General features: G+C 42.6%; 1 protein-coding gene across 2 annotated transcripts in view; it reads right to left on the bottom strand.

The window, feature by feature from the left end:
* KDM3B (lysine demethylase 3B) overlaps positions 1 to 12,796 on the bottom strand; it is a 59,477-nt gene that overhangs the window by 18,492 nt on the left and 28,189 nt on the right. For both annotated transcript variants that reach the window (XM_083182188.1, XM_083182187.1), the window contains exons 8-13: positions 9,731 to 10,910; positions 9,084 to 9,285; positions 8,074 to 8,288; positions 5,566 to 5,718; positions 2,192 to 2,296; positions 1,336 to 1,463 (exon numbers count right to left, since the gene is read on the bottom strand). In XM_083182188.1, coding sequence (XP_083038314.1) covers positions 1,336 to 1,463; positions 2,192 to 2,296; positions 5,566 to 5,718; positions 8,074 to 8,288; positions 9,084 to 9,285; positions 9,731 to 10,910 — 1,983 coding nt within the window. The remainder of the gene's footprint in view (positions 1 to 1,335; positions 1,464 to 2,191; positions 2,297 to 5,565; positions 5,719 to 8,073; positions 8,289 to 9,083; positions 9,286 to 9,730; positions 10,911 to 12,796) is intronic.

Here is a 12,796-nt window from a genome sequence, read left to right as displayed (position 1 = left end):
TGTGGACAGAGTAAACAACAAATAATCCACCATGTCAGGATACTGGTAAAATACAAGATGCCATATATCTGTCTGGATGAATGGACTGACTACTCGGCAGTCTTCCTTTCCTTTCTTTATATCCAGAATAAAAGACAGCAGCTATTGATGGAATATGATCCTCGGTACTTGTTTCCTAGCACGGCGCCCATTGCATACCATTACATAAGGTATGCGATGGTAAGCAATGCGATAATCGGGTAATTGAGCCGGATTGTACAATTAAATATCGCACAGCATCGCATGCCAGCAAATGGCATGCGATGCAATGTGATTTTTAATTGTACAACCCTGATGGGTGCTTACAATGTTAAATGCACCCCATTGTCCACGCTACCCGAAGCGTGGCGAGCTTGACGAGCCCGCGAGGGGCGGCAGTACGCGTCCTCTGACCTTTTCATACCCCCACTATCCACGTCGGTGTGGAGTTGATTTTAGATAGTGTGGCGAGCGCAGCGAGCCCGAAGCGTGGCAAGTGCAGCGAGCCCCGCGAGGGGACGCAAAATACATGTTAAGTCATCCACGTGCGCTCGCCACACTATCTAAAATCAACTCCACGCCGACGTGGATAGTGGGGTTATCAAAAAGGTCGGAGGATGCGTACCACCGCCGCTCGCCACACTTCGGGTTGGGGTTGATAGTGGGGGTGGCGTTCACAATGGGGGTGCATTTAACATTGTAAGTGCCCATCTGGGTGCTTGTACAATTAAAAATCTCAACGCATGCCACTATATTGCATGCGATGCGATGAGATGTATAAGATGCTGTAAGATCAAAATCGTGGGCGCCGTGCTAGGAAACAAGTACCTGATCCTCTGCTTTAAGGTGCCCATATACGGTACAAAGGTTCTGTGAGATGCGACGCGTGCTCCTGCGGGCATCGCACAGCACAAAGTCTCTGCAGCCCATGGTTTTGAACTAAGTCCTGATCGCATCACACGCAGATCGCAAGTGATAAAATCTAGTTCAAAACGCACAAGAATAATTGTACTGTGTATGGGCACCTTTAGACAGGAAGTGCTGACCTCTTAATTCAGGACTCAAATTTAAAACTGTGTAAGGAGATAAAAAAAATTAAAGGTCCACATAAAATGGAAAACATGAGCTACCAGTGAAAATAAATAAATATAATATATATATATATATATATATATATATATATATATATATATATATATATATATATACACACACACACATATATATACACACATATATATACACATATATATACACACACACACACACACACACACATATACACAGTAAGAAATATATATACATCTCCAGAAATACCTGAGACATGCCATTAGTTACTGCTGGTCTCAAAACGGTTTTGTTGTGTCTGTTAATGCACGGACAGTTGGCTTTGATACCCCATTTCCCTCTCGCTGCATGGACCATATCTCCAATGCTGTAAAGGGCTGTAGAAGAGAATACATGAAAATATGATTGCTTTATCAAACAAGTAACCATGCTTTGTAAAAGGCAATTTATTAGTGAGCTAAATAACATAAAATTGTCCGATACAGTACTAGCAAAACCTATTGAGCATGCTATTTGTTGCACTTGTTGATAACTGCCACATATAGGAAGGCTGAACTGCAGCTTATATAGCTACAGACAGAGAAAGTAAGGCTAAGTAAAGGAGCAGCAGGACCAGGACACATTTTGTAGAGATCTACGGATCACACCAAGCATGAGTGTATGTAACCCACACACAGGCATCCATTCACCTCCTCCCCGGCTTCACTGTTGTCTGCACAATACAGGATGCTGCAGTCAGGAGGTTGGGCTCCCCGACTAGTGTAAACTGGAGCTGGCTTGAATGACCCAGCATACCAGTTTACACTGCCCCACCCTCCGGGTCCTCCCCGAGTTCCACCCTGGACAGGGCCTGAATAGGATTCCAGGGAAAAAGGAACTTTTTTTTTTTTTTTTTTTGCAGCTACCCCATTTACTGACCCAGGTCAAAGTGGTGTAAATGGGGTATTATGCATTTATTCCTCATCTAGAGGAAGTCTCCTAGCTGTTGGTGATGGGCAGTAGATAAAGTAGCAAAGGTGGAATGCCTGGTTATATTTTTTAGATTTTTTTTTCCTTTAAATTTCAATTAAACAACAAAAAATCCCCAAACTGAAGAAATTCTCACCAGTGCCAGGGATAATCTGAGTGGGCATGAGGTTCTCCGGTTCATGAGATTGTCCTTTAGCACATTTTAGCCAGGCAAAAACTTCTTCATCACCTGTGTCATCTTCTGCAGAAACAAAAAACAAAAACCCAAATGTAAATACAAAATTTCAACTGATGCTGATGGAATAGGACAAACACAGATGTTCATGAACTGCAGGCTTTAATAAAATTATATATACAGGTGTTGTAAACAAACAAGTCTTTATGTGGCAAATGTGGACGGGAGAAATAATAATTCATATATCTATTATAGGCCTTAATTGTATGTTCTAGTTATCATGGGAACTTCCCATGCTGCTCCTGTTTTTGTTGCTGTAATATTAACAAAATAAAACAAATAATATTTTTAAATTTGATGGATAGTAAATATGGTAAAATGGGGCAAGGAGACTGGGGTAGTGCCATGTGCAGTCAGACAGTATACCGTATTTTTCGCACCATAAGACGCACTTTTTCTCTCCAAAAAAGTGGGGGGAAAAGTGTGTGCGTCTTATGGAGCGAATACTGGAAAAAAAACGTGCTAAAAACTCCTGGATGCTCAGGAGCTGCAGCAGAGCCCACCCCGCACCTCCCCTGGTACTTGAAAGCAGCTCAGAGCGGTCCGGGCAGCAGGGATCATGTAGTGTGCTGTGGGGTCCGTTCAGCGAAGGGGATATCGTCGGCGGGGTCCTTGCGGCAGTTGGGAACTAGTAGCTACTAGTTCCATCTGCCGCAAGGACCCCGCTGATTATATCCCCTTCGCTGAACGGACCCCACAGCACACTAGATGATCCCTGCTGCCCGGACTGCTGTAAGCTGCAGGGCTGTCTTAATGGGGCCCTTGGGCAACTGCCCCTCCACCCACCGACCGCGGCACTGTTTAACTCTGTTTTACTCTACCTGCGCAGTACCGCTGGACCCGCAGTGCATTACTAGTGCCGTCGGAAGTGGCTGGGTGACAGCAGCCGCCAGCCGGGAAGGTATCGCTGCAACCCGGCCCTGGGCACAGGATCCTGCTCCCTCACTGTTGTTGCTCCAGGAACGGGGGGATGACAGCAAGCACAGGAGACGGTGCACCCGGGACATGTTGTGTGTGGGCATGCTGCAGACCGGCTGCTGCTACATCTACAGGGCTCTCCTCCTCGCCTCCCCCACAATCCTGCAGGGGCTTCCCATCTAGAGAGATGGTGGGTAATGTAGTAGTTGGAGAGTAATGTGAGAGCTGCCTGTCTCCTATGGGGGTCCATAAGCTGCTGCCTCCAGGCTGTGGCCACCTGGGGACTGCATAGGACCTGAAATCATTATCCCACTGCTGCATCTGCTACTGCTGGTGGCAGCAGCCATGGTGCACATTTCTGTGAATGAATTTGCTGCTGTTAAGTGCAGGACGGGCTGGCAGTAGTTCTGCACAAGTATACACAGCATAACTATTAGCAGCAATGAGGCACCGCTTATAGACAGTGTGGCAGGATCACTGATGTACAGTATGATCATTCCTCCCCTGTACTCTGTGTTTGTAGGCAGCAGCAATGGGCTGGACGGGGGAGCGGGCATTACACTATTTATTCAGAATATTTTTTTTCCTGTTTTCCTCCTCTAAAACTAGGTGCGTCTTATGGTCAGGTGCGTCTTATAGAGCGAAAAATACGGGGTATGTGCCAAATACAAAAGTAGGCGGTATATTTAAAGAAAGCAAAAAAATCACAATTTGAACCCATGAATTGCGACATAATTTTTATAGGCGTAAATTTCGCACCTTTAGCTTGATTTGCTCCTTATGCTAAATTAGGCTATGTGCATCGTAGGGGCCAGATTTAATTTAATAACAGATGGGTACATTGGTAGAGATGTGTCCCCATACATTTATCCTCACTACACACGCAGCACAGGATGGTTGGCATGAGTCCTTTGTAACTCTACATATGTCTGGAGTCTTTTTGCCATAAATACATCTTCGCCACAACACAAAGTGACTAACTAGGGTGATCAGGGAGATTGTGCAGATTAATTTGATATATGACATATCTATATTCTGTGTGACTGAGTCTGTGTACTGAGCAGAACACAGCCTGTATTGGAAAAAAAAGATGCTGCTACATTGTAGTGCTTTCTGCACAGATTCAGAGGCTAATGGTGTGTACACACGGTACAATTTGCCATTCGATTTTAAATATATAGTCAAAATCGAATCGGGATCGCACAGACATCAAATGGAGATTAAAAACGTTTTTAACCTTTCGACCCTGATTCGATGATGATGCATACAATAGCCAAATAGACAGTGCAGCAATGACTATATAGTACAGATCTATACTGTATAGTCAAAACTGAATGCACGCATTTTGGCTTGCTGTGCGATTCGATCCCGATCCGGGATCGAATAGCAAGGCTATGACACCATGTGTACACAGCATTAGTCACACAACGGTATAAAAGTGCTGCATATCACATTAATCATCATCATCATCTCCTTGTGCGTCTTAATCCCAATGCTCTGAAAACACACATTTTCAGAGGAAAAAAAGAAAGATCCCCGACACGAAAAGATTCTCATGTGACCTGGGCATGCCAATAGGGGCTGTTTTGCATAGCAAAGTTGAATGAGAACACATCAATTTGTCCAAAGAATAGTGTATACCAAACATGTGTAATATGGTCCTATGGAGCTAAAAGGGCAAAAAGAAGGTATGCTAACTGGAAAAAGTTCAACCCCCAATTCTATAAGTAACCAAATGAGACAGTCATCAATCTGGAACCGAGCTTCACGTCAACATACATATAAAAGCAAAACTATGGTAATGAGATGAAATAGGCAGTTACAAAAGAATTACAAATAATTTATGCATACAATTAAGCAAGTATAATAAATAAAAATGTGGGTTTCGGGCCAATAGAGATTTTTAGGGATATTTTGCAATTTTGGCAAAGGCTACATTGTGTGGAGTATATATACAGGTGGTACAGGAGGGTATTCTATAACTCAACTGTCAACTGCATATGTCCAATTTGTAAGATACATCCAAAACTAGGCCGTATTTTCCAAAACTAGGCCGTATTTTTCAATCATTTATTAATTGAATATGCACCTTGTGCATATTGACATTAATTTTCCAGGTACATAATTGCAGTCTTTCACTAAACTTGCTCCTAATGCTAATTAAGGCTCTAAGTATACAGTAAGGCCTACAGACAAAACATAAAAGATTCAATAATGTGAAAATCCATATGTAAGCAAACAGAATAGTAGCAAGAGTACAGTATGCTTTCAATCTCATATGCCGAATTTTAAATCTTAGTATACTAAGTTATCACCCAACTCCCAAGTATTAACTCCGTTATAAAGCAGATCCTTACCTCTGCGAGGCCTATTTTTTCTGAGTCTATAACAATCAAGACAGACTCCAAAACCGCACTTGCGACAAACCCAGTGAATATTGAAGAGCGTAGTCTCACAGACATCACACATCTCCCTGACACCTCTAACTGCTCGCTTCCAGGCCACCTTTTCTGTACGGGAGGAAAAAAACAAAACAGTTCAGAAACAGTTATACAGTCAGATCAGTAGATATCAAGATATCGGGAAAGGCGCTTCGATACGAGTGTGCTTTGGTACAAGCAGCAGTAGAAAAAAGTAATAGCAAATACAGGAAGAATGATAACTGCGCTAGTTGTAAGACCACATATATCATTTTAAAATGGCTAATTTAAATAGAACATATAGGCCAGTATTCAATGGCCGGGGGTCGCGGGCGGCAGTGAATCCTGAATCGCTGTGATACTTCCTGCTGGGAGATTCGCTGGCAGCCGCCCGTCAGGGGCTCTCCGTCCCGACGGCGATAATTACCCTCTGCGGGGAATGGCACACTGCTCTCTCCCCTGCTGCTGCGGCTACACTGCCACTGCAGGGGATTGAGCGGAGTCACGGCGGAGGAGCGCGCCGATGCTGCCAGTAGCGCCCATACAGCCTGAGGACAGGGACGGGTCCAGCAGCAGTAGCAGACCTCCGGCTCAAGCAGTCTTCGTGCTGACATCGGCTATCACCTCGCTGGGACTGCCAGAGCCGGAGGTCTGCTGCTGCTGGAGCTGTACCCGTCCTCAGGCTGTGTGGGGGCTCCCTGCTGATCAGGTAACCAGTGTCCGGGCTCTCTCCCCTTCCCTCAGACCACCAGAGCCTGCCTGAATTACAAGGCACCTACACTGCAGTAGTGTCATGACTGCGATTGCCTGTCAGCTCATGTCCCCCGCATTTTTAAAAAACCTTAAGTTACACACTTGAGTGGACATTATGCATCTGCCACATAAAAAATGCTTTATTAGCATGGAACAGTATTTTAATGTTGAAAGAGTTGTTTTTCTAAAGTAAGGTAACATGAAAAAAACAGATGTATAGTTCTAATTTGTTCTTATGTTGCTAATACCGCTTTTACAACAAAATCCCAGGTCTGACCCAGGATTTGGAACACTTTTTCAATCCGAGTCAGGCCCAGAATTTACCCAGTTTCCTCTGATCAACACTTGGAGATGGGCAATCTGCTAGTTGGGCCCCCCTGATGCATCTATGTCAGCACTTTGGCAGCTGTCCCCACCGCCGTCTCTGTTCAGAGAATGGATGCCTCTATAGGGGCATCCGCAATAGGAGGAATTACCAAATTGTCAATAAAGGGTTTGTAATCTCAAAGTAACCTGAAATGTTCAGCCTGTGAATCATAAATTATTTAACCACTAACCACTGGATAATATTTATTTTTGTTCAAAAACTGCACGCAATATTTTTTATCATAATGGAAGTACGAACATATAACAACATTTTATAAAATCTATATTTTTTTTAAATAAAAAGTGGTAATTGCAGAGATGAAGGACTTTGTATGGTTAGACTTTCACAACTTAAGGTTGTATATATACATATCCAATTTGGGATGATTTTGTCCAATTCCGACGGATCGGTCCAAAAACAAAATTGTCCCAAATCGGATGTGTTTGACACCTCATCCGATACGGGTCCCTACAGATTGAACCTGCTGCAGGTTCAATCTGACGGTTCGGACCCAACAGCGGCACAACACGGGTGCTCTTTAGCATTCACCATGTATCCTGTCTGAGGTGTGTGCTAGTGTGAGCGCACTGCTAGCAAACACCTTTCTGTGTGTCCTACCTCCGGGTGGCAGGTGCTGAGTGGTAGTGGGGCGGGTGTTGATCAGCGCGACGGACACGCCGGACAGTGGTAGGTATTAGAATTTTAAAATAACGTGTAAAATGACTAGCCGGCCTCTGATTGGCTGAGTGTGCTCTCTCTCAGCCAATCAGAGGCTGGCCAGTCATTTGACACTTTTTTTAAATTCTAATACCCGCCACTTTCCGCCCACTGATCACCGTCCACCCCATTGCTCACCACCACCCGCTGCCATTCAGCACCAGCTGCCCGCCCCACTGATCCTCACCGCCAGCTGCAGCTCCCACAGTTACATGTGATAAAGCTCATGCGGTTTATCACATGTATAAAATGGCACATCAATTGCCAAATTGTATGTGAGCCTCCCAGGTAGCTGCCTGGCGGCTCACAGGAGAATTGGGTCCGATTAGTCCTAAGGACAAGTCGGCCTAATGTATGAGGGCCTTTAGAGTGGTCTTACCACAACACCTGTGCTATATCATCCAGTACATACAATAATTCAGCAGACTCCTCATCAAACACTATGAACCCATCATATCCAAGTGCTCTGCTCCCTGACCACTATATTTTTTTTAGCATCCCTTGTTAAAGTATTCCCAAAGAGTATGATAGAAAATACCAATTCATGGGCACAGAGTTCACTTTAAACAAGGGGAGATATAAAGTTACACACACACAAAAAAACTTACGTTGTGGCTCCACCATCATCATCGCTTCTTTCTCTGACATAACCAGCTGACAAAACTGATCTCCTACATTAGCTAAAATATATTTTGAAGTCTCCAAGTCAGTGCCCTCAGATGTAACAGAATTGGGAACCCATAGACGTATTGCTTCTGAGTCACTTTGCTGTGGACTCAAGAAGCCTTCAACACGAAGAATTCCTTTCCTGGTGAAAATCAGCCTGCAACCAATTATTGAAAGGAATAAATAAAATGCAACTTGGATAAAGAAAAAAAATGTATTTGAACACATTGTTTCAGACTGATACAAACACCTTAACATATCTAAATTACTTGCTTTTCTGCCATTATGGTTGCGGTTCATGATCTTTTAGACTACAACAAGCAGGGTCATCTGGAGTTGTACCTTTCTGATTTGGAATGTGTAGTTTTTATCTATTAGCAAATTATTTGGAGAATAGACCAAAACTGCTACATAAAAAAAAAATACAAAAGCACTGACTAGAGATTTGTCTCATCGTTGCCTTGTTGTCCTGTGGTCTAACAGATTTATTTTTCTATACTACTGTGTAAGACAGTAGTTCCCAAACGGTGTGCTGTGGAAAACTATGGAAGATATTCACATACAAAACTTATTATATACTGAACCAGTACATTTAAAGTTCTATGTGAATATATTCAATCCCACCGACTGTATATCTTTATTCTTTTTAAAATGTCTTTAACAAAGGAAATCTTTTTGCAGTTTTTGCCAGTTTTCTCACTTTTTAAAATGTATGTTCCTGTTTTTGTCTTACTGATTGCGCACTTTGCCTTGCTACAAGACATGTGCAAACTGAACCATAAACAGACAAAAAAAAAAAGAAATTAGCTATCAATAAATAGTGCATGCACCTCTGGGACCTCATTGCTGACTGATGATTGTTACTTAAAAAAAAAAAGGAATGTCACCTGTCACTCTAAAGTGTACTACGAGTGCATGCATTTAATTGAATTACTTCATGATTAAATCATACCTGCGAAAGTGAAAGAATCTACAAGCAACTGTGGAATCATCCTGATCGGGTTCTTTAAATTTGCGGTAGCGTTCCAATCTGCACTCCCGACACTTATGCAGATGCGGAGCAACATTGATGCACGAGCCATCTTGAAGAAAAGGTTCTCCTGACTGCTTCAGCTTCCTTACTTTACTCATGTCTTTTAAAACAGACTGTCCAACTGTAAATAAAGCATTAACATTTAGGTCTAATTATGCCCTCCAACAAGGAATAGCCCAATAGTACAAATGCATAAAGTGTATGTATGTTACTCATACATAAAATGTACTATATGTAAAGCTTGCATTACTAGTTGAAGTAACTGCAGGTATTGTGGCCAGTCAGCAAACAATTATTTTCAAAGCCAGGAATATGGTTCCCTTCTGTGCTACTATACTAGAAAGCATATTTTACAAATACTTTTGGGTAACAGACAAGTATACTATGCTGAAGACAAGCAATAGGAAAAGCACTAGAGTGAATTCCTGACAACATTTAAACACTCATGTGGGAAATGGAGTAGCATCTGTACCAGATGAACAAAACGGTTGCAAACCACTGATAAGAAGGCCTTTGTGAACAAAGTAAATGTTGTATACTTTTATTTTAATTCCTGTGCATGTTACCTTTAAGTGGAGTGGTTCTTGGTCTTCCTTTGGTCACCTGTTTTCCTCTGCCTTTTCCCAAGAGCAAGTCCACACCATGCTCTCCATTAGGTCCTATCTTCCCAACAAGATGTTCTGGAATACCCTTAAAGCCGGCCCTGGAACTCAGCTGCTCCTCTGTATCACTCAAGTCACTCAGGTCACTGTTCGTGCTGGAATCAGAATCTGCTTTTGATGTCCTGCTTCGCTCATCCAATGTGAATCTGTTAACAGATTCGAAAGCTGCTCTGCTATCATGGGAGAATTCTGAAGAGCTGAGGACACCAGGCTGCAACCTACTTGACAGAGCAGTAAAGGTTCTTAACAAGGGATTGTCCAGTTGTCCTGACCCAATTGCAGGCTTATCTTCAGTAGGACTTGATGACAATGTTGGCATTTCAATTGGTTGACTTAGGTTATTTGCTGGGGAATCTGATCGTCCATTTCCTAAAAATGCAGAACTTTCCGATGCACCTGTGGTAATAGGTAGCCTTTTTAGGGACTCTGTTGAAATAAACAAAGGTTTAGTTTTCACCACAGAGCCAGAATCATCAACTTTATGCTGGTCTTGCCATATAGGTGATGGAGGAGTAGCAGTTATTGAGCTTTGGACTGGGTGGGAAGAAAAGCCAAATGGTGAAAGTTCTTTGTTATCTGAAAAAGCCAAGAATGGATTTGACGGCTCCTCTCGAGACAGCTTCGGGGGTTGCAAAAATAGATTCTCGTGGCTCTTAGGCGGTCGGGTGCTTAACACCTTTCCTGGAAATGCAGGTGTGAGTTTTGGCATAGATTCAGAAAAAGCCATTTTTGCATTTGCTTTAGGTTCTGTTGAAGCAAGAGCCTTCGGTTTGAAGAGTGCGGAAGACAGAATGTCCTTGCATTGTTTCACTGGGTCCTTGTTTGAAGGCTCTTCTACAACACTCTCTGATATGGCAGTGAAATAGTTACTTGGTGGGAGATTTTGTGACATACACTGAAAAAATAGATTTTTAGACAGATCAGTCTCTTTTGCCTCTTCCTGAACACTGCTTGCCCCAAACTGGAACCCAACAGATTTGTTTCCTTGAATGGTACCATTTGATTGACTTCGGTCCTCTCCGAAAGTTGACTGTTGGACAGACATCCCAAATCCACTATTGGCAGGCACAGATTTTCTAAAATTCTGCAAAAGATTAAAAATAGTACGGTTGAAAAAAAAAACAAGAAAATTTAAGTGCTGGGTGAGTCAACATCTAAAATTCTGTCATGTCATTCTACACCAATTTAGGGGTAAATTTACTAAGATGAGAGTTGTATTGAAGATGGGACGCTGCCCATAGAAAACAATCAGATTCTTCGTATTATGTTCTAGAAAAAGCGAAATAAAGAAGTAGAATCTGATTGGTTTCTATGGACAGCATCCCAACTTCAATACAACTCAGATCTGCTTGTAATAACTGCTTACTTGTTTTATATGAGGGGGGGGGGGAACTAAATATATATTGAAATATTTGTATTTGTAGTACCTCAATATCGTGACTCAGTAAGCCCTTGCTACTTTGTAAATAACCATTACATTTTGTCTGAAAGAAGCTATTAGATTGCATTATTTTTTTTAATGCTCTTACATCTAAATCGGTGGGTGACTTGATTATAAGTTATTGGCTGGCACAGAAGCATATGCACTGAAAGGTTAGGGAAAAAAACACCACCCTTCTCCAGCCCATATAACCCCCACTTCCGCAACCAGACCTAAAGGTTTGCTTGGTTTAGTTTTTTTTGAATGTCTGTAGAGTAAGGCACAAGTTTAGGTAGCTAGATTTATTTTAGTCTATATGTCTTTTGCCTTAGTCCCTGTTTACAGGGCGCAGAGCTTCTGCCAGAGTGGGGCTTCATTGCCTGAGTGACCTACGGAGCTCTGGAGTCTGGTAGGAAAGCCACAGCCTACCACTGAGGTAGTGCTGGGTTGTGACCCCTATCCATGCACTTTACAGGACATAGCACTGCATGAGACTGATGCTCTGAAAGGGAGTCCAGTGTATCTGACCACTGCAAGAGTTGGATATTAGCATTGTTCTGATGCCATGCTCTCCTTGTAAAGCATGGTGGTAGGTGCCTCCCATCTGGCTCCATATTCTGGCAAGCATAACCAGATCCAGAGATACCTGCTTAGTGGGATTGTTGGCTTCTAGAAAAATAACTTAGGACATATTGGTAAATAGTGGATATATGTGGGGATCGAAACCTGTGCTTTAGAGCTTTCTAGCCCTACTATGTCTAGCGTGTGTTCGTATTACTATTGCTTTTTGGTGGGAATTAAGTACTGCTCCTATTAATTACTTCTGCTACAGGTCTCTTATAGCTCCATAATGTTTAGTATTATTTAACAACTGCTTGCTTCTGCTGGAAAGAATACCATTTAGGAGACTTTTTAAAATAGCCCTACACTATAACTTCGGTGGGTTTATCCTACACTATTCCTTAAATGTAGATGATCATTTGGCAGGCTTCTTGCATTTGCCTATCTATTGTTCATATGCACTGTCTCTATTTTGCGGTCTCTAATTGTGATTATGATTTATTGCATGGGGAATGACTGATCGTTTTGATTGACACTTGGTCGCTAGGAAAATATTTGAGGACACTTGCCTTTAAATCTCTGAGACTATTATCAATTAATCCAAGTGTAAATTTCCACTGGTCCTCTGTGCACAGGTTACCTAGGACCCACACTATAAGTAGAGTTGTTGTTAATTTTCCATACCAGACACACTATTAGATGGGGTTATTTACCTGGTCTCAGGTGGATACAGGTTCTACTCACACTTCCTTTAGGTTGATGACCTAACCATACTGTTGACTGGCTTAATGTCCATACACACTGAGCGATTTTTGCCCATTTTAGCAATTTTCCCAGGGGTGGACAATACCAGTAGACGAGCGACAGGGCCAGCGATGATGTGAGAGCACGCATCAGCATTCACCGCTGCCCTGTACACACTGGGCAGCTTATGAGCTGAAAGCAAAGCTGAGCGGCTTTCAGCTCAAAGTTGCCCAGTGTGTATGGGC

The sequence above is a fragment of the Crinia signifera genome, chromosome 4 (assembly GCF_055691185.1).
Source record: "Crinia signifera chromosome 4, ASM5569118v1, whole genome shotgun sequence".
NCBI lineage: Eukaryota > Metazoa > Chordata > Amphibia > Anura > Myobatrachidae > Crinia > Crinia signifera.
Note: the sequence above shows the minus strand (reverse complement) of the source record. Positions and strands in the feature narration are given on the sequence as shown.